We start from the raw sequence: 22,695 nt of genomic DNA on the forward strand, positions 1-22,695 counted from the left end.
TGCATTAATAAAACTATATATTCAGTTGATGGATGCGTTTCAATGTCTTTTGTTGGGAAAGTTTGGTGTGAAAAAATCCCATTATAACTTACATACTTCTATAAATTGTGTAAGCATAGTGGAATTCACTTCTTAGCCAGACCTATCATTATAAATTAACCACACGTAGGAAATTTAAACACCTTTAAGTCCAAAACACTACTTAACCCAAAACATTTTAAAGAAAATGCTAGCTAGAATTCCTGTAATTCCTGTTTTAACAGCTGAATTTTTAAGTACTTCAGTAAATACTGCCTTTTCATATTTCCTGTTCTTAATTACACGTGGCTCACTAGTACTTTATTGCAGGACTAAACTCTGAATAGTATTTTCAAATTATAAACAAAATATATGACTTTTTTGTTAATGCTTTTTAGGTCAGATTTCTATGTACTGTTAATTGAAAAACACAGTCACCTCTTGTAACCTTTTCCCCATGACATATTTTTAAAGGTTGCCTTGGTAAGAATAATGATGGCGTTATGCTTTATGCAAGGTCTCATAAATCTTAATAAAAGCTTATAAACCATGAAGTTAAATGGATTTTTGTCACACAAATATAATAACTTTAACCTTTTTACTGTGATTACACATTTATTTGACATAATTAGGTTATATACATATAATTCCCCAAGTGACCAGATATACACTGTAATATAATCTGCATCCTGTTTGACGTAATAAGGAATTCAAAGGCAAAAAAACTATAGATGTTAAAAGCTGAATGAATGAAGATCCTCTCCCTTAACCCCTGTCAGACCAGTCATGGAAGGAAGTGGAACAAGTGAGGCAGTCTCTGCTCTGGAGAAGTATGGAAAACATTGTCCTGGTGCCTCAGGAAGAGTTTCCTTGGTCCCAGTTCCAAGTCTGGCCAGCTTCTCCTTGCCAACCTTGCTGCAGGTGGCAGGTGCAGCAATGTGAAGCTGGGGGTAGGGGGAAGTAGGCTCAGGGAGAGCTTCCTCAAGCCCAATTCCTGGCTTTGAAACTGCCACCCCCACTGCCCAGTTCAGTGGCAGGAGCAGCAAGGGGAAGTTAGCAGGGCTGGGAACAAATATCAGGGAGGGATTCTCAAAGACCAGTTCCTGGCCTTGCCACTGCTGCTCCCGCCACCCAGGTGATAGTCCCCAGTTTGGGAAAGAGGTGAGGACCAGCTCCTGCTGCTGCTCCCCACCCCTCCTGAACCAGGTCAAGAGGGAAGCATGCACACATTCATTCTTTAAAGGGAGTTTCCTCTCAGAAGGGATATCTTCCAGGTTGATGTTTTCCCCATAGCGGGCATGTTTCCCCAGGAGAAACTGAATGAATACTTGTATGCTTGCAAGGTTCTTTGTGTAGATGTGATATCTTTTATTAGACCAACTGAGTAGCTGGAAAAAAATAGTAATAAAACCAGCAGATAAAGGAGGAGATATAGTCATCCCTAACTGTGAAGACTACATAAAAGAAGTCAACAGACAACTCTCTGACACTATCTTCTATACAAAACTTGAGGAAGATCAACTCCCCTTTTCACCTCAAAACTCAAAACCACCATCACATCATGTCCATCTGAACTACAAGAAAAAATTCAGATCCTGATCCTTCCACTACCCAATCCAGGGACTTTTTACCCACTCCCTAAAATCCACAAACAAGGGAACCCTGGCAGACCTATCATTTCTAACCATGGAACCCTAATGAAAGAAATATCAGGTTTAATCAAATCCATCCGAAACCTGCTTGTCACCCAAAGACCAAGTTTTATCCAAGACACAACAGACTTCCTGCGAAAACTCAAAAACATAGACCACTTTCCCAGCAATACCCTCCTAGCCACAGTGGATGTCACTAGCTTATACACCAACATCCCACACCAGTTTGGCATCCAAGGCTGTCTCACATATCTACAAGAGCAAGATTACAACTCAGAGTACAGACCTCAGGATATCATTGAACTCATATACTTCATCCTCACATACAACAACTTAAGTTTCAACAACCAACACTTCCTCCAAACCATGGGCACAGCTATGGGCACCAAAATGGCCACACAATATGCCAACCTTTTTATAGTCCACCTGGAAGAAGAATTCCTCAAGAACTTCACCATCAAACCTATGCTATACCTGAGATACACAGATGACATCTTCATCATTTAGACCGAAAGCCTTCTGTCTCTCATCAATTTCCATAAAAATATTCAACAATCATCATTCTTCCATTAGACTCTGTTGAATACTCTACTACCAGCATTTCCTTTTTGGACACCATGATCAATATCCAAAATGGTAAAATACAAATTACCATATACAAGAAACCCATAGACCAACATACATATCTACACAAAACCAGCAATCACCCTAAACACACCAAGAAGGCTGTAATATACAGCCAAGCCCTCCAATACCATTGAATTTGTACTGAGGAGAATACCCATGATCACCACCTCACAAATCTCCCAACAAGGACACTCCTTCATAGAGATAGATCATACTTTTGAAAGAGCTACCCACATACCACGTGAAGATTTGCTGCAGTACAAAAACGAAATCCCCACAAATTGCACACCATTAGTTATGACATATTACCCTTCCCTGGAACCTACATGGAAAATCCTCAAGCAATTGTAACCCATACTTGAAGAAGACCCCTCTCTTAAAGAGATCTTTCCAGAACCACCCATCCTAGCCTTTAAACAAGCACCAAACCTCACTAACCTCATCACCAGAAACAAACTCCCTGTGACCCAAAACACACCAAATGGATCCAGACCATGCCAGGACAAGAAATGCAAAACATGCCAACACATCTCCACCACCCCCACAATAACTATACCCCATAACAGAAACATCAACATTCCTGGATCTTACACTTGCACCTCCAGAAATGTTATCTATCTCATCCAGTGCACCAAATTCCCTGATGAAAATATGCAGGAGAAACCAAACAACGCCTGCGCACCAGAATGAATGCACATTGAAAATCTATCAGAGACAAGAATACCCAATTACCTGTGAGGGCACACTTCTTACAAGACAATCACGGCCTTGCTGATCTCTCAGTTCTAATCCTCAGAGGGAACTTACAAAACACCTTTCATAGACAAACCTACGAACTTCACTTCATAAATCTACTGGATACAAAAAATCATGGACTCAATATAGACATTGGATTTATGACACATTACAACCTGCCTGACATCTGATTCACCAGGTACCTGCCAGACCTTACCTTTTACACTTTTCTTCCCCTCACTTCCTCCCCTCCCTTCCTTTTCTCCTTTTGATTTCCTAATTTCCATCTATTTACATTCTCACTGACATCCTGTCACACTTTTAGCTTTTCATCCCTTGGAGTCTCAGAACAGCAGAGACTCCCTATGCCTGAAGAAGGGTGATTGCACCCAAAAGCTTGCAAAGAACTTTTTCCCAACTACTCAGTTGGTCTAATAAAAGATATCACATCTACCCAAAGAACTTTGCCTGCCTATGTACTTAGACCAACACAGCTACAACCAAAAACCCAGCTACTTGTATGCTTGTAGTTTCTACCATGAGAGTAGCAATTCTCAAACAGTGGCCTCAAGTTTTCATGAAATAGAGCCTAATTAAGAGCAAACACAATTTCATACACACAAAAGGTAAACAGTAGTTAAATGGCAAACCAAAAACAAATGGACAGTGAAGCTGACAACTAGATTATGCTTATTGGAAAAAGGATGGGGAAGGGAGGGAGGGGGAGAGAGAGAGAGAGAGAGTGACAGACAGACAGACTATACTTTATAAATTACCTCTGAAATACAAACAGATTTTAATACAAGAAATGTCACCAGACTGAAGTTCAGAAAACTAAATAATTTCACATTCCTTCTGTAAGTTTTATTCATAACTGAATTGTAGCATAGGTGGCTAAAGGTCTGATTGGCTTTATCCTCTTAGAAATTGGGTAAATACAAAAAAAGTAAGTTAGGGACAATATGTCAATGGATGTGTTCTATTTTTTCTCTATGAAATATGGGGAAACCAGAATTTTTTTCCTAAAACATATCTAGTGCTTCTATATATGTTTATTTTCACCCCAAAATGGCCCAAAGATATTTGCTATACAAACCCCATTAACCTATTTCTGGTCATTTGTCATTAAAATGCAGCTATACCATGGGTAAAGTTTAGGAACTGTTAACAGTGCTCAATCATAGTTCATTAAAAAAAAATTTTTTTAGAAGAATTTATTTCTTGTTGCATAAAGCTGCAGGATGAATTTAAGAAAGTAGCTTATAGTTACCATAGCTGGCATTTGACAACGATACTACAATACTTACTTTTTTTTTTACGTGCCATGCAATCTCATAAGACCTGCATGTACCAACTCAGAGGTAAGGGCCATAAACATCCCTCTCTGCCTGACCTGGATTTTCCCATTCAGATACTAACCTCATTTTAGCCTGTTTATATTGTGCAATGTGACAAGACTAATACTATTCCAGGGCCAAGATGGGTCAAGATGGGTCAAGCTAAGTTATTATTTTCATGCAAACCTGGCAAGACCAATTCATTTGAGGTCATTGCACAGTCTGAGTCAATGACACTATTTGCATGCATACACATGTAGCAGCATTAAAAATGGACCCACCTGAAGGAACAGGAAGGGCTGCAGTGCTGAGCAAGAGAAACTGTTACAACCTGCAGCCCAGCCACTGCTCCAGGCTGAGCCAGGGAAGGGGTCTGGGCAGGAATAAGCTCTCTTGCAGGGACTGCAGGGGAGAAGCCACCACCTCCTGCATGGAGACCCCTCGAGCTCATTCTAAGGATGCCAGCACCAGGCACCGCCCACAGATCCTGTGAAGGGGCACAGACACAGTCCTGCTCCCTGAGACACCCAGTCAGGGACTGTGCACACAGGGTCCTCAGTACACACTGTACAAGTTATAGAGTATGTAAATAAGTTTTTGATGGTTTATTAGTTGGAGTATCAATGCATTTATGTATTGGATCCTCATTTATTGTGGGTAATTTGTATGCCTTCCCCTAGTGTAATGTGTATCCAAGATGCATTAACCCTTAAGCCAACGTCACCAGATCATGCAGTGTAACATCTGTTCTATTGTATTGGTTATATGTTACCTTGTAAATAATGAAATCCTGTAAATAGTTTTATAACAGTCTTCAAGGTTGTTTGATTGTAAGGGGAGGCTCTCTGCTCAGGGACCCTGCAGCAGCTACCCAGGGAGCTGGTGGGGCCACTGGATCCCACTATTCAGGTGAAGGCGGGGGTAGTGTCGTGCCCAGGGTTACACACATGAGGCACATAGGGTGAGAATTTGCTATTGTATATAATACTATAACATTTTACTGCCATAAGTTTGAAATTAACTTTAAATAGCAGCTCAAATACTGTGTGATCTAGTAGACAGAGCACTAGACTGAGATGTAGAATTTATTTCAAGTTCTGTACTGGCTTGCTGGATGGTTTGGGGCAAGTCACTCATTCTCACTGTGCTGCAGCTTCCCAAAATGTAAAATACAGATGATTAACTTCTTGGCAAAGTACTTTGAACTCTAAAGGTGAAAAGTGATATATTAAAGCTACATTATATTAGTACAAAATCCTAGAAGACCAAAGTTAGGTTAAATTAATATATACTCTGGTGGTAGAATCATTATTGTATTAAACAGATGCTTTGTTTATCTGCAATAGCAATAAAATTCATACAGCATTCTATACCATATTCATAGAGACCATGCCACAGAGATTATGCCACAGAGACTATGTCATCATAGAGACCACTCCACTGGAATTCTCCTGGTTAAATGAATTAAACTGAAAACAGAATATATTCTGTAAGTGAAATCATCACAATGCAAGACAGCCCCATTCTTGGGGAAAAAATACAGGGGGGAAGAAGCTAAAAGGCAACGTAAAACCCTGTGCTTGATAAGGAGTGACCAGATAAGAAGAAAGTGTCAAAAAACTGATGATTATGATTTTTCTTCTACTTGTCTAAATAGATAAAATCTCTGGGTTGATCTAGAATTTAGTGACCTCCATAAGTGATTAAAGCCAGAATATATAACTAAATTAATAGCATGAATTGGCAAATATAAATATGCATTGGATGGTTACTATGTATATGTTCACTCATATATACATGTGTGTGTGTGCACATGCACACATGTGTGTGTGTGTATACATACATGCACACACACACACTTTTATATCTATAAATATAAGTGTATAGATATAGATATAGATCTTTTTTTTGAGTGAACATATAGATGGGCCTATGGATGGATGGATATAGGTGCCACCCTGTCCTACAGATATATATATCTCTATATCTATATCTATCTATATCTATGTATATAGATAGATATAGATATAGAGATATATACATAGATATAGATAGATAGATAGATATAGATAGATACTGATATAGAGATATATCTATTTATAGATAGATATATCTGTAGGAAATACTAAGCACAGGGTGTGTCAGGATTCCCATTCTTCTGAGGAACTAAGGTACCTGACTCAGGCTGTCCATCAGGGTCTGGTGTTCACTTGGGGTTCACAATACCTAACCTCACTTCTGATACTGCTGTTGAATGAATTATGCTCACTTTTGCCCAATAGCTTAGTGGTTAAAAAACATTTGATGACTTGATGATAGGAGACATGGGTTATCGGTCTTCCTCACCCTGAGGAAATTCAAGCCCACGCCTCCATTGCCCAGAAGAGTCCCTTAATCACCAGATTACAGAAAAGACTAGGTGAGGGCACACTCCCAACACTTCTTGTTGAAGCTGAGGCACTGTAAATCACGGTGTACTTATGAGCTCCACCTGAATCACTTTTGAACATGCTCAGAAGCCCTGGTATATATACATCAAGAATATTTTGAAATCCCAAATGGAAGTGTTTTAGGAGACTGCTTTTTAGGAGTCTGCTGCATATCTTGTACACTGAGCATCAGACTAATGAGTCTGCCAAGCAGCAAATCAGTTACAAAATTGGAACCTATGAGCCATTGTTAGAGGTTGTGGCTAGACACAGGCATCCAAAAAGCCAGAGCCTGAATTGATTCAGTCTTTGCAGGTTACTCTAACCTGCCTAGATCGAACCAATTTGCAGGTGAATAGACATTCACTTATAACTCAGGAAATGCAGGCACATGCCTGCAGTGGGTCAGGCCAGAAGCCAAGGGGCGCTAGAGCGTGCCCTTGGCTGCAGGGAAGCTATGCTGCGGGGCGTGGCCAGCCCTGGCAGTAGCCTTAAGTGACCTGGACAGGGAGGGGCTTTAATTCCCCCCTCCCTGTCCCACCAGCACAGACCTCAGCTGGGGTCTGCCTGGTGCTCTCCCTTTGCTGCCGCACTGACAGTGAGGGAGGACTGCCAGACAGCCCTGGCTTGGCTCTGTGCTGCTCAGACAAGGAAGAGGGAATTAAACTCCATCCCTGGCCAGTTCACTTGATGCTACTGCTGGGGCTGGCCACCCTCCACCACTGGAGCATCAAGCAGAGAAATGCCTGACAGGCTACTGTGCCCCTGCCTGGAAGATCACGCTGGGGTCTGTGCTGCTGGGCCAGGGGAGGGAGGGAGGGAGAATAAATCTTCCCTTCCCCTTTCATTTGTGGGGGGCCAGCATCCACTGGAGCAGAGAGCACAGCCCAGTCCAGGGCTGCAGAGCATGCTGGGATGCTGGGGGACTCTGGTTTAACTTAAACCAGAATGGGGTCTGGGGCAGAAGTTCCATAAACTGGTTTGAGTTTAATCCATAAAACCTGATACTATGTTCAACCAGGTTTATCTCAAACCGGTATTGTGAAACTGGTTTATGTGTACTGAACTTATGTTCTGTTATAGGTTTAAACCAGTTTCTGATCACTTAAATTGGTTTATGCGTAACTTCTGTCTGTAGCCTGGCAATGAAAGAACCTGTAGTGGCTTGAACACATCATGAGAAGGTCAGACACCCTTGCCAACACCATAATACAGGATGCAGTGTGGGGATTCCCAAGAGAAATAGAGGTAGACCCAAGAAGAGCTAGGGAACAAATATTAAGGACTGGACAGGGCTTCAACTGACAGAGTGCACAAAGCTAGCCAAACCCAGGGCAGAGTAGAAAAGGTTTGTTACAGCATCAAAGGTGCCTCTATGGTCATAATGGCCTTGGGACTGACTTGACTTGATTTGAAATGGAGGTACCTAATAAATTCTAGCTCCTACCGAATTTTGTGTTGGCAGGGGGCCATTTTATTTCTCTGCAATTTAGGTGCCTAAATTCAGCAGAAGCCCATCTAGGCATTGAAGGAACCACTTTGAATTTTGCCCAATGCTCATTTGCATGAAGGCCCATCTACAATGCTCTGACAGGGTATAAATTTCATTTACATTCACTTTGAAGCTGGCTTCCATTGCTCTGGCAGAGAGGTGTTAAGGGTCCAACAACATATTCAAGCCCTAATAATTTAATGCAACATATGTAGCCATCAGACATTTATAACCCATGGGCTGGATCTGGGGAAAAAAACACAGGGGAAGAAGCCAAAAGGCAACGTAGAACTCTGTGCATGATAACGAGTAACTACATAAGAAGAAAGTGTCAAATAAAATATCAGAGAAATGATGATTATGATATCTCTTCTACTTGTCTGAATAGATAAAAAGTCTGGGTTAACCTAAAATACATTTATTTTTAACCTTGAAAATATATTGTCATAGATCTTTATAACAATTATTTACTTACTTTCTGGACACTTGTATCCCCAGTAAATGTACCTGAGTCTCAGATCAGAGATCACTCTCTCAAATGTTATACAGTCATATCATGCCTACTAAGGAGACATTGTATTTCCAAGCAATCACCTTAGAAGCTTCACTATAAGAAAAGAATGTGCAAGAAGACTTGGTAAGATTAGTATGCACAAGCAATGCCATGCATTAGGTATACAGCAGAAGAAACAGAGCGTGCATGCAAAGTATATGTCAGTCTTTAACAATTAAAACTTATTTTTCACTTTTTCACTTCCTGACAAGTACACATTTTATATTCTGAAATCCCACCAGTGCCAAATGATGGCCTATGTTACTTTCCATCTGCTACTTGGAACAGCCACAGACAAGATTACTAGGCTAAATAAATCTTTGGTCTGGCCTAGTATGGCAGTTCTTATGTTAAATGGCAGTGCAACACTATTATAATATAAGGGACTGAATAATGCACAATTATTGCTTTTTTATCTTTGTGGTTTAAAATAAAAAGAAATAGTAATTTCTTCTTTAATCACAACATGTGTATATTCACACCAGTACATAATATCCGGAATATATATTTCAAAGTAACTAAAAATGAAATCTTCATCTTTTGCTACAGTTACAGCAGATATAAAGATTAAATCCACCATGTACCTTTCTGCCTTCAACACATTGCTGGAGCTCAGGTTTAGTCAGGACAGCATGACGACAGTTTTGTGGCTGCCATGTTATTGCTCGCCAGTCACAGGTTCTGTTGTCAGAGCAGCTGAGGCAAGGGACGATCCACTGCCCTGTAAAACAGCAAAAAGCCTTTTGAATTTCCTGTGTATCTCTGTCAATTTTTGTCATCTGCTTAATCGTCCTGGTTTAGCAACGTATCATTAAACACTTTCTTATAGGGGCATGTGTAGATGTGCCCACTGAGGGTCAAGCACAAGAAGTGGGACAGAAAAAATTCAAAAGTGCATAAGTGACATAGGACATACAAAAAAACTAGAACTCTTGGTTCCAAAATGATACCTTTTATTAGACCAACTGGAAAATGGCAAGAAAATTGTCCCTTTCTACAAGCTTTCGGGATCAAAGTCTTTTTGTCTCAGACTAACACGGCTACAAAGTACATCCCTGAAACATGGAAGATGCTGAATTTCAGCCGATTTTGGATTTTAAACTTCATTGCAGAGCAACAAGGAAGTTTTTTTTGCCTCCCTGCCTGCCATCTGACACCTCCAGGGAAGGAATTCTACCTGATCAACCCATCAAAGAGCTACTCAACACAGCTCACAAAGACACTCTCCTGGACACAGAGGGACAGACTTCCATCTTCAGCTCCCTCTGCAAAAATGAAGTTTATTTCCTACCCATGGGGACTTTTTACCATCTTGTACCGTTTACACTTTTCCCAGAGCCTGACGAAGGGACTTTGATCCCAAAAGCTTGCAGAAAAGGACAATTTTCTTGCCATTTTTCAGTTGTTCTAATAAAAGGTATCATTTTGGAACCAAGAGTTCTAGTTTTTTGTATGTCTTTTTGTCTCAGACCAACATGGCTACCAAGTACACCCCTAAGTGACATAGGCTTCTTCATCCAGTTTTAAAGAATGACTTTGATACTTTGGAGCTTATGGCCCCACTGTAAATCAATGGGGCAGTTCTTCCCAACCTTTTCTGGGCTGCAGCCCCACTTCTGGACTCATGACCCAACTTCTGGTCAACTCATGTGTGCTTATGACCTTGCTTCTGTGTGAGCCTATCTACAGTCTGTGGATTCTACAAGCCCACTCAAAGTGCTGAGGCCCCAAATGGGTTGGAATAGCCCTTTGTTTGGTTTGGCAACTGCTGGAATATGATTTGGGCTCATAAATATCTAAATCACTTTGGAAAATTGATGCCCAATCACTTCAGTGCTTCTGAACATTTTACACTTAAATCTCATTTAAAATCATTCACATCTATGTTCTAGAGGGAAATGAAAGGAGTTGAGGGCATCCAGCACTTCTAAGGCCTAGTCTACACTAGAAATATGCTTTGCCACCATAAGAATGCCAAGACAATGCAGCTTATGTTGGCAAATCCCCAGACAATATAAAATGTAATTTTGCCAGTATATTTATGCTTATAGTGGGGTTTCTATTCTCTCAGCATCACACTTTCACTTTATCACAAGTTCATAGTCATTGCAGGTCAGAGGTGTCCACACACATGATTCACTAGCATTCCAGGTGGAACAGACACTTTTTAGGAGTTGAAGTGCCGTGGTTCTGACAATAGCACATAGGAGTGAGCACCCAACCCAGCATACTTCACAGGGCCTTGTTACATGTCACAGAGAGCCATACAAATGTTGATCAGTGTTAGTGCTGGCTTGAGTTTGAAGCAATCATGTGTTCAGGTCAGCAGAGTCCTGAGGGACTGAAAGGTAAAAATCCCCAACCCCCCTCCCATTCCAGGCTTCCCCCCTGCCACTTGCCCCCCACCATCCAGGGTTCCTCCCTTCACTCCCCTGCCCCACTTACTTGTGGCTTGCCCACACTTTCTGTCCTAGGGGAGCAGGCAGGGAGGGGAAGTCACTGCTGGGCTGCTGCTCTTTTCTGGATTAAACCCACCCCGGGAGCAGCAGTGGCAGTCACTGGGCAGGCAGTTTAATTCTTCCCTGCCTGCTCCCAAGGACAGACAGTGTGGGCAGCCACAAGTAAAGGTGGGGTAGGGAGGCACTGAGCGGGGATCTACGGTGCTGGGGAGTGCGGTCGGGCATGTGGGGGAGGGGGAACGTGGGCCTAATCCTGGCCAATGGGGGAGGAAAGCGTGTAGAGTGTTTACAGTAGGTGTAGCCTAGAGTAGCTATACCTTAGTGTAATGCAAGCTGGGTAACATGTACTGGAAATAATCCTGCCCTGGAGTGGTGCAATTTTGAGCCACATAATAAGTGCTTAAAACTAGCTTCAGGTGTTAATATGTAGACAATCCAGGTATTAAGAGCTTCAGGAGCCACCCACAATTACCATGTAACAAGGCCCTCAGTGGATGAATTGGGGGGGGAGGGGGGGAGGTAGGTGCTTTCATCCATGCTTTGGCAGTTCCAGAGGGTAGGTGACATGTGGCTTGGGGGGTGGCGGGGAAGCAGGTATTTCCACTTCTTTGCGTTCCCTTCTCTTCTAAACATAAGCACAGTAAAGTTCAGTATCCTGTACTTGACCTAACTCTGCACCCTGGTTGCCTGATTGGGGTTCCCAGGAGGGGAGGAAGTGCTTAGACCCAGGTTTTGGGGTTCCCAGGAGATGGGAAGGCATGATGAGGGGCCACAGTCAAGTAGGAAGTGAGGGAACTGCTAGTTGGAAATATAGTTTTTATTGAACAAGCAATGCAAAGGAGCTCACTGACAAAAGGTACTAACAAAAGGGGAAAAAAAGAGGCAGTAGATTTTTGGCTACATACCAGAGTGGCCAGTTATGGGGGGGAGGTGGGGGGAGGGGAGCAATGCAGTGTGGGATACCTGGAGGACCAACTCATGGCACAAAGCAGGTGATGTCCACATATAAGACCAACCTGATTCACAGTGAACTTGTCCAAAAAAAGTACTTCATTTTCCAGGCACACTTATGAACCTTTCCAGACAGCTTTAAGAGGTTTGTAAACCTGTCAACTTCAAGTTTAACCTGCACTTAAAGGCCAGGTACAGGCATTACACTTTTACTGGTAGAAGTGACTGGAAACCGGTCTATATCTATAACAGAACAGAAGTCTTGAACATATAGACTGGTTTAAAAATGGTGGAACCTGGTCTAAGATTAGCTTCCCCTAACAAAAGGCAAATGTGTGCTCTATTTGCTACAAATAAAAACTACACCGCTTACAAAAAAACATGTAATTTAGATAGATTCTGCCTCGGCAAACTGGTCTAAGTGTTACTTGTATCCATACTGCAATTTAATTTAGTTACTCCTGTACTGAGCCCAATACCTTACTATTTGACTAACAGAAATTACCCAGGATACGGACAAATGTACATTTTAGCCTCTTTAAAGAGGGGAAGGGGAGCTGCAGCTCAGGAGCATGCAGCAGCTGTTACATTGTTACATCAGTCTGAGTTCGTAGTGATCCAAGTGAGCCAAACCATCCTACCTTTGACCCTGAATGCAACAGGGTTAAAGTTAGATCAGTTTTGCTATACTTGTATCACTGTAGAATCATGCAAACATTAAGAGTTGCATCCTAACAGCTTATATTGCTATCCTTTGACAGCAATATAATTATTAGATCTGCCTATAATCTTAGGTAGGCATTTACAACATTTGCTCCAGCCCTCATGCTATTTCAGTATGGGTAGGTAGCCATTCACACAGGTAGAATAGAATGGCAATCTACATGGGGCTTAGAGGTCATCATCTAGGCACCCAGAAAAAAAAACAAACCAGAATGCTACCCTAAGGGGCATAAGACTTGAAGCACCTGTGTTACATCTCAGCTCTGTGTTCTTGGGCAACCCTGGCACAGGATGCAGTCTGTCTGACTCACAAAGGACTCACCCCCCCTCCCTCCTCTACATAAATGAAACTGATTCAGATGTAGTAAGAGACACACCTAAGACCCTCCAGATAAGGGTGATAAGAGTGAAACAACTGCCCTAGGTCTCATTTACATCCGAGATGGAACCAGATGACCGTTCATTTACATGAGAGATGGAGAACAGAAAGCCTGAAGCAGAGACTGCAGTGAATTCTGGGACCAGAGAAGCAGGGGAGCACTGCATGATGGGGAATCTGTGCTTCAAATGTTAATCAACCCATGTTCATACACACCCAGCTCAGCATTTATCAGACCAGTTCTAATCTGGATTTACTAAGGACTTTTCCCCCCCCCAGACACACACACACAGCTCTAAGTTTAATAGGCATCTCGGGCCGTACATTCCCCGGTCCCACTATGGGAGTCCTATTTAAACTTGATTGACTAAAACTTGGTTGCCGGGTTAGGGAATGCTGAGGCAAGAGACTGAGTCAGAGGGGGTATGGGTAACATTTGAACAATGGTTAAGGGTTCATCACAGCATCCAGCCTGCTGGAGCCCTAATCCCAGGTGTTGTCATACTTTTCCCGAGACGACTGGTGGGAGTCCTCTCCACAAAAGGTTATGAGCACCCCAATAATTGTCTTAAGTCTGTTAAAAGACTATAGTAAAATCTGGAAAAGTCATGCTAAGCTGAGGCTTGTGCACAACAAGTAAAAATCCAAAATCCTGATGCTGCAAGCTATCTATTGTTCCTGAAGAAACCATAAGATATCCCATCAGTATATATGCCATCCAAAGGAATTTCAAGCTGGCTCCCAAGTATTTGGGTTACTCCCTAATCTTAAGTGTTTCCTGATTATCAATCAGTTTCCTGAGATGTTCCAAACCAGATAACCCCTTGTCAATAGAAAAGACAATGATTTACACTACTGAGGGTGCTTCGAAGCAGCTGAACTGAGGGTATAAAAATCTGTAAGTGTGTGTGCTGCAAGAAGAAGAAGGAGGAGGAGAAGGAGGAGGAAAGGAGAAGGAGAGGAAAAGGAAAGAAGAAGAAAACTCCTGTGCTGACACCATCCCCTGTCATTCTTGGGACGCTGGAAGAACAGATCGTCTCTCTCTTCAAGGATTGTGCTACGGACTGTGCCTGTCAGCTTTGCAGCCTGAGTACCGTGGACTAGGTGAGATCCCAGCGCTCGCTCTCTCTCTCTCTTCTCTCTAGGCATAAACTTCTGAACCTGAACTGTATCAGTTAAGCTTGAGCTAAGTTTCCCCAAATACTTAGTGAAACCAGGGTAGTATTGTCATTGTTTGTGGGGTTTTTTTCTTTTGCATGTCTATTACTACTAGTACTATTATATATTTCATATGCTTAGCAATAAATAACTTTTATAGTCAAACTGGTAGTAATTGGGTATATTTTTCCTTCTCTGCTTCTCTTTCCTCCCGTGCTCTGCAGCAACGCTTCTTTTACCTATGCTAAAGATCCCTGAGAAGCCCAAAATTATTGTGGGGTCTGCTCATCAAGAGGCCAAAGATTGGGACGTGCTGAGTTTGAAACATATAAGGGGATCAGCTTGTACATGCTGACTGACCCAGTTTGACTCAGACGTGCCCTTATGAACTGAATGCTGGCACATGAGAGTGTCAGCTGGACACCCAGCCGGATTCAGAGGGATTCTGTTTACCTGTGTGCTTGTGTCTGACTGCATTTTATTGTTGCTCTTATGAACTGATTTTTGGCATATGAGGGTGTCAGCCTGTCCATGCTGATCAGCCCGGCCAGGTCAGGCGTGTCACGTTAATTTGTGTGTGTTTGTGTGTATGACTGATTTGGTGACTGGAGGAACCCAGTCCCATTGAGATTGAGTCCTGCAAGATAGCTCCACTGGGGGTGAGGGCTTGCAGAAGGGAGAGATACAGCTCCGTATAGTAACACAAGCAGCACATTGACAGAATCACCAAGACCCTAGAAACTATCCCTAAGAAATGAGCACACCCCAAAGTAATAGGCAAATTTGGTAACACCTGCTGCACTTGTCTCTGACCCATCATACACATCCATCTATTGAATAGCTGGGGGCTGGTGTACCTCAGTGATGACAATGACCTCCTGCTTTACTGGCCAAAGCTAATGAAACCACACTGCCACACTATGAAGTACAGGACCTTCCATAAATACATCTCTCTAGCTCAGGGGTTGGCAATGTTTTTGGCTGGAGTGCCAAAAACATCCCAACCTCAACCACACCTCAACTTGGCGTGCAGATGGCTAAGGAGCCACAAGAGGCCTGATCCTCATTGCTGGCAGTGGGTGCACATGTGCCTCCAGGTGGGGGGCTGGGGTTGTACTGCCCTGGCCCCTTCCCCACTGTGTATCCTGAGGCACATGTGCAGCTGTCCCGACCCACAGAGCCAGGCCAGGGCTCCAGACCCTGGTGCACTAGTTGCAGCCTCTCGGCTGACTGCCATAGCTGACCTGGGCTCTGGGCAGGCCCCTGTTGCCTGCCACAGATCCTAGACTGCTTGCAGCAGGGCTTGCAGTCTTCTTTTCACCTGCTGCAAGCAGCCCAGGTTCTATAGCCAGTGGCAGCTGCCAGCTGTGGTGTGCCGAGCAAAATAGCCTCATGTACCATGCTCTGGCACACGCGCTGGGGGTTACCAACCTCTGCTCTAAGCCAAGGTATCTGGGAGGACTCACTGGCTGTTTGACAGAGGAAGGCAGAGAGCATGGTGCTGTAGGTAGACACAAATATTCAGTGTGTGAAGGCCCACAGCTTACCACAGCAAGTGGGTAAAGACACTCAAAAAACAGAGGTCAGATCAGGCCCACTACAGCTAATCTAGTCAAGGTAAATAGAACAAAGTCTTGGCTTCAAGTCTATCTAGATAAGACTGAGGGTAGTGTATTTGTTGTACAGTATGAGGGAGGAATCTTTGAAGATAAGTAAATGCCTGTGGATTGTTCAGTCCCTTGCTCAGTACATTTTTTCCTCTTGATTGAGGACAGGAATTCATTCAATGCTGGTTTATCTGAATGGTTTATTTTAAAACTGTAGGCATATGGGGTTGTGATTTTTAAGAGACCTTTGAACAAAGGCTACATATGTGTATGTTAAGAAAAACTGAAGAACCCAAAGAAATACTTAAAAACAAATGGGTACTGAGTTACAGTAAAGCAGAAAGGAGGGAGACTGGAGCAGGATTGGAAATGGGATTTTAGTGTAAGGCTTTTCACCTTATTTTTTTAATCTTGTAAAGGTTTGTAGTGACTGGGCCCCTTGCAGACATTACACTTAAGACATGATTAACCAGATTAACCCATTATACATTAATGCAATAAATGGTGTAACAAAACAAGAAATAAGCCACAACGCTATTACACAATAGATGTGTAATAACTTAGTGGCTGGTTCCCATCATGCCTTAAATTGTACATGAGGCCAGGCAGCAGATCTATGCTCCCAGCCTCAGAAGTACATGGGAGCCAAGGGTTCCATTGTGCCCCCGATACTGGGAGCCATGATCAGCTGCTGCTCCTAGCCATGGGGGAGAGGGGTGCACTGAAGTGCTTGACTGCTGCACCCTGGCGGCTGGGAGCCCTTATCACCTAATCTGTTCTCCAAGCCTCTGAGGCTGTGTAGCCATTGACTTCAGCTGAAGTCTGGAGGCTGAAAGCAGCAGTTAACTGGGACTCCCAGTGGAGCCACTGATTCCCAGCTCAGAGGTGCAGAGTCAAGGGCTCCATGATCCCAGGGCTTCCCTGCATGGTGCATTGGGGATCTGATCCCCAGTCCCAAAATCACGCCTCCTGCCATGCATGGATAACAGGGGCCCAGAAGTCATAAAACAGCTGATCAGGGTCTCTCTGCGATTGACTTGCGTTCTCAAGTCAGTCTTACTGGACAGGATGGCTGCATAAATACTTGGTGAAAGTGTCCATCTCAGCATAGAGGCCAAGAGAATGGGTACAGAAGCCAAGTTGCTCTCCCATGCCTAAGAGTTGTTCTCCCAGATAAGTTCTGAGGCAGTCTTGCATTGACTGTAACGGTGCTCTGTGAAGAAACTCCTTATATTTCCATCTCTATTGCTGTCAAACCACTTTAAAGAGACTGGCCTGAATAAAACATATGGCCTCTCTGTGCTGGCCCCTCTTTTGTTTGCTAAGTGCTGGCACAGCTTGGCTCTGGGAATCCTATAGCATCAGAAACTGTTCCTGTCACCACGTGCTTTGCAGCTTGTGGTAGGAGATCAAAAGAAATGTGGTAAATGCTCAAATCCCTAGAACTGCCTGCTATGACAACTGCGCCAGGGTGTTGCAAATAAGAGTAGGGGAAGAGAAACAAGAGAGATGAGGCTCCGAAAGTACTGCCTGCCACTTTTCTGGCTCCAGGTACTCTAATCTACTCACAGGGATACTCTCTAAAGTGCAAGCTTATTCAAGTAGCTTAACTCCCATTATGCTTATATACCAGATGCCCATGCAAGATTGTATACATTTTGGATGCTGCTGTGGGCATGTTTAATTTCAGGTATAAACCACAGTGCAGGTTGAACAAGGTCTAAAGTAAACCAATACCACTGGGTGCATCTACATGTGAGCTTAACCACAGAGCGGACTAATTAGCAGTGGAGTAAAGCATCACCATCTACACATGCAATACTATTAGGTCACATGAACTAATTTACACTGCTATACAATAGTACTGTTGGTAACAGTACTATCTTATGGTGGAGTAATTAACTGTGCTTAAATGGACATGTACATGCTGACTGCAGGCATAAATTGTGCTTGGTCAACCCTGCCAGCTGGGACCAGACTCCTGCCTACTGCCTAGCTACACAGCTCCGCAGTATCAGCGCCCTTGTGCTCCAGCCGGCCCCTCTTCCACCCGATGCTGCCACCTGGAGCCTGGGCTGACCCCCCCCCCCATGTCCCCTGCCAGCGTGCGCTTGTTCCACCCTGGCTCAAATTGCTGCTGTCCTGGGCACATGTGTAGACGCTGCATCTGGGAGTAGTTTACTTCAGCTCAAAGTGCTCCAAAGTTTATTACTTTGCATTAATTGTGTGTGTAGATGCACCTACTGGGTCCTAAAGGCCTAGAGAATTTTTACCTGAGAACTGTTGACCCTTTGAAGAGAACGATTTGTGCATAGCAGAGAAACCCTAAGCAAATATTTGATATTTGCTGTGGGGTCTGCCTGTCACTTTTTCAGACTCTGGGGTCTGGAAGACCCAGAGCCTCCCCTTGTGAGGTCTGCTTTCTTTTGGGGTCTCTGGTGCACCAGCTGGAGGAGCTCCAGGCTGCAGTCCAGAGACTGCGTGCCATCAGGAATGGTGAGCGGGAGATAGACTCCTACTACCAGGCCCTTCTCCCCCTGGAGGTGGAGAGTAGACCATGGTCACCCTCCAGGACAAGAGAGGACTCAGGGACCTCCCATTCTGTCCAGCCAAGGGGTTGGACCAAGGAGGTCAAGGGCCTCAAGGCCCGCTGCACCAAGGTCCCCACCCCGCTCGAGCTTTGCAACAGGTATGAGCCTCTTGCAGCCCCAGCAGATCCTGCTAAGCTGCAAGCTCCCGCAGGCAACACAGGCTCAGCTGTAGCTATGGACCCCGCTCTCCCTAAGACAAAATGCAAAGTGTTTGTTGTGGGAGACTCCATCCTGAGGGGGACTGAGGGGGCAATCTGCCACCCCAACCCCTTAATCTGGGAAATCTGCTGTTTCCTGGGAGCCCCTATCTGAGACATTGTGGGGAAGATCCCTGAGTTCCTCCAGCCCACTGACCACTACCCTATGCTCCTTATCCATGTGGGCACAGATGACATGGCTCGGAGCACTGCCAGCCAGGTCATGAAGCGCTACAGGGATTTGGGACTGGGGCTTAAAGGGTTGGGGGCACATGTGGTATTCTCTTTGATCCTCAAGTCTCATGCTGCAGGCTGGGGAGGGAGAGGAGGATCGAGGTAGTGAACCAAAGACTGCGGCGCTGGTGTCATCTGGAAGGCTTCGGCTTCCATTACTACAGTCCGCCCTTTGGTGAGAGAGGCAGTGAGTTGCTGGGAAGGGACAGCCTCCACCTCTCTCCACTGGGGAGGAGACTCTTCTCAGCCAGACTAGCTGACCAGCTCCACTGGGCTTTAAACTAAGCCTGCCGGGGAATGAGGGGGGACTACCGCCACTGCTGGCCCGCTGAGCAACCCTTGCAAAGCCAGCAGGCCTAGGCACTTAAGGGAGCCCACCCCTGCCACAGCCCTGGAATGATCTGTGGGCAAGGCACTGGCCCCCAAGGGCAGGAGCTTGAGGAACAAACAGGAGGAACTTGTCCTCCTGCTCAACACAAACAATTATGATGTCATAGAGATAATGGAGACCTGGTGGGACTCCACCCATGACTGGGAAACAGGTATAGACGACTATACCTTGTACAGGAGAGATCGAGTAGCTAAAAGGGGCAGGGGTGTAGCTCTCTATGTCAAAGAAAGCTACGCGTCCCTGCAAGTTGACACTGGTGCCCAGGGTGGATAACTAGAGACCCTCTGGATTAAAATCCATGGGGAACACGGCACAAGGGACACAATGGTGGGAGTCTACTACAGACCTCCAACCCAGGTTCAAGAGCTTGACCAGGAGTTCACCAGGGAATTGGCCAAGACCACACGCTCCCGGTCCATGGTTGTCATGGGAGACTTCAACTACCCAGACATCTCATGGGAAGAGTACTCAGCCAAATACGAATGGTCACAAAGCTTTCTCACATGCATGGATAAGCTCTATCTGATGCAAGAAGACTGGGGGCCGATGAGAGGCGAAGCATTGCTTGACCTGGTACTGGCAATGGGGGACAACCTTGTCAGCGACCTAATGATCGAAGGGAAGCTGGGTGACAGTGACCACAAGCTGATCACCTTCACCATCTGCCATAAAGGTGGCAAGTCAGTCAGCAATACAGAAATCTTTGACTAAAGGGGATGTAGCTCAGTGGTAGAGCGCATGCTTTGCATCTATGAGGTGCTGGGTTCAATCCCCAACATCTCCATCTTTTACCTTGTGACAGTCTATAAATTCATGAGGGGGGACCAGAAGGGTTTAGGGCAGACCTTGTTTCCCCTAGTGCCCCCCGGGATAACAAGAAATAATGGCCACAAGTTGTTGGAGAGTAGGTTTAGATTGGACATCCGTAAAAACTACTTCACAGTTAGGGCGGCTAGGATCTGGAACCAACTTCCAAGGGAAGTGGTGCTGGCTCCTACCCTGGGGGTCTTTAAGAAGCGGCTCGATGCCTACTTGGCTGGGGTCATTTGAGCCCAGTTTTCCTCCTGCCCAGGCAGGGGGTTGGACTTGAAGATCTACAAGGTCCCTTCCGACCCTACTTCTATGATTCTATGGCTTCAGGAAAGATGACTTTGACAAGCTCAGGAAGCTTGTCAGTGAGACCCTAAGTGACCATAACCCAAAGAGGAGGGGAGTTCACAAAGAGTGGTTGCTCCTTAAGGGAGTGATCCTGGGTGCACAAGCAAAATCTATCCCATCTCGGAGGAAAGGCAGCAAAAGGGCACAGTGGCCCCCTTGGCTCTGCAGGGAACTAGCGGACCTCCTGTGTCTGAAAAGAAAGGCCTACAAAGGATGGAGGATGGGATCCACCTCTAAGGAGGAACATTCTGCACTGTTCCAAACCTGCAGAGAGCAAACCAGAAAAACAAAGGCTGTGACTGAACTCCAACTGGCTACAAGTATCAAGGACAATAAAAAGTCCTTTTTTAGATATGTGGGGAGCTGAAGGAAAAGCAAGAGCAATATTGGACCCCTGCTAAACCAGATGTGACAATTGACAACCAGCGCCCAGGGTGGTGGTTGATGGAAGTCAATCATTGTGGTGCGCTGTGACAAGTGGGGTCCCTCAAGGCTCTGTCCTATATTATTCAACATCTTCATTAATAATGTGGACATTGGCATCAGAAGCGGAATGGCCAAGTTCACTGACACCAAACTTTGGGGTAAAGCATCCACATCTGAGGACAGAAGGGTGATTCAGGCTGACCTTGACAGGCTCAGGAAATGGGCGGATGAGAACCCAATGGTGTTTAACACTGAAAAATGCAAGGTTCTCCACCTTGGGAAGAAAAACCCACAGCATGCTTATAGGCTTGGCAATGCTACGCTAGCTAGCACTACGGATGCAAGGGACTTGGGGGTCATGATTGACCACAAGATGAACATAAGCCTTCAATGTGATGCTGTGACTAGTAAAGCGAGCAAAACACTGGCTTGCATCCATAGATGCTTCTCAAGCAAATCCCAGGACGTCATTCTCCCATTGTACTCGGCCTTGGTGAGCCCGCAGCTGGAGTACTGTGTCCAGTTTTGGGCCCCACAATTCAAAAAAGATGTGGAGAAGCTTGAGAGAGTCCAGAGGACAGTCACACGCATGATCAGAGGTCAGGAAAACAGACCTTATGATGAGAGGCTGAAAGCTATGGGACTCTTCAGCCTGGAAAAGTGCAGGCTCAGGGGTGATATGATGGCCACCTATAAGTTTATCAGGGTTGTTCACCAGGATCTGGGGGAATGTCTGTTACCAGTGAGCCCCAAGGGATGACAAGATGGAACGGTCACAAACTCCTCCATGACTGTTTCAGGCTGGACATAAGGAAGAACTTCTTTACTGCCTGAGCCCCCAAGGTTTGGAATAGACTGCCGCCAGAGGTAGTTTAAGCACCCACTTTGAACGCCTTCAAGACACATTTGGATGTTTATCTTGCTGGGATCCCAATGATCCCTGCTGACTTCCTGCCCCTGGAGTAGGGCGCTGAATTTGATGATCCTTCAGGGTCCCTTCCAGCCCAAATGTCTATGAAATCTAGGAAATCTGCCTACAGATTGTATTTGTGTGATAATACTCATACCTAATCACTTGGGTGCCTAAAGTATTTCAGCCAGTAACGTTGTATTCTGTGCATGCCTGGAACGGCCATCATCTGAGTAGGGCTAAGCACCTCAGCCCTTATCTCACATGTAACCTTGATTGTGATCCATGAACTCAGTTTTCTGGCCTGATCCAGTAGATGTGTACACTACCAGACATGAGCTTTGCATAAAATGCAGTAGCCAAGATCACTTTTACTCAAAACCACAGCCAGAGAAGAAAGTGGTGATGGTTCAGAGAAAAAGAGGGAGCATAACATTGTAGGGCAATGACTGTGGTATTTAAGTGGGAAAGGTGAGATTTGGATTCCTGCTCCATGCCCCAAAACCTGATAATGCTTTTATTCAATGACTTTTAATTGTAAGATGCATAAATACCCTGGTGGTTAAGGCACTGTCCTAGAGACTAGAATGCACAAATCCCATTTTTAAAAATTTTCTCCCAAGCCCTAAGCCATCCAGTACTACTGCTTCCCATTTATAAAATACAGT

General features: G+C 44.6%; 1 protein-coding gene across 3 annotated transcripts in view; it reads right to left on the reverse strand.

The window, feature by feature from the left end:
• The window catches only part of CPED1 (cadherin like and PC-esterase domain containing 1), a 244,612-nt gene that overhangs the window by 24,058 nt on the left and 197,859 nt on the right, over positions 1-22,695 (reverse strand). For 2 of the 3 annotated variants that reach the window (XM_014601008.3, XM_019492042.2), the window contains one exon: positions 9,428-9,564. In XM_014601008.3, coding sequence (XP_014456494.1) covers positions 9,428-9,564 — 137 coding nt within the window. Of the gene's footprint in view, positions 1-8,765; positions 8,898-9,427; positions 9,565-22,695 lie in introns of all 3 variants that reach the window. The other variant, XR_002091674.2, reaches the window with a different exon arrangement.

The sequence above is a fragment of the Alligator mississippiensis genome, chromosome 4 (assembly GCF_030867095.1).
Source record: "Alligator mississippiensis isolate rAllMis1 chromosome 4, rAllMis1, whole genome shotgun sequence".
Taxonomy (NCBI): domain Eukaryota; kingdom Metazoa; phylum Chordata; order Crocodylia; family Alligatoridae; genus Alligator; species Alligator mississippiensis.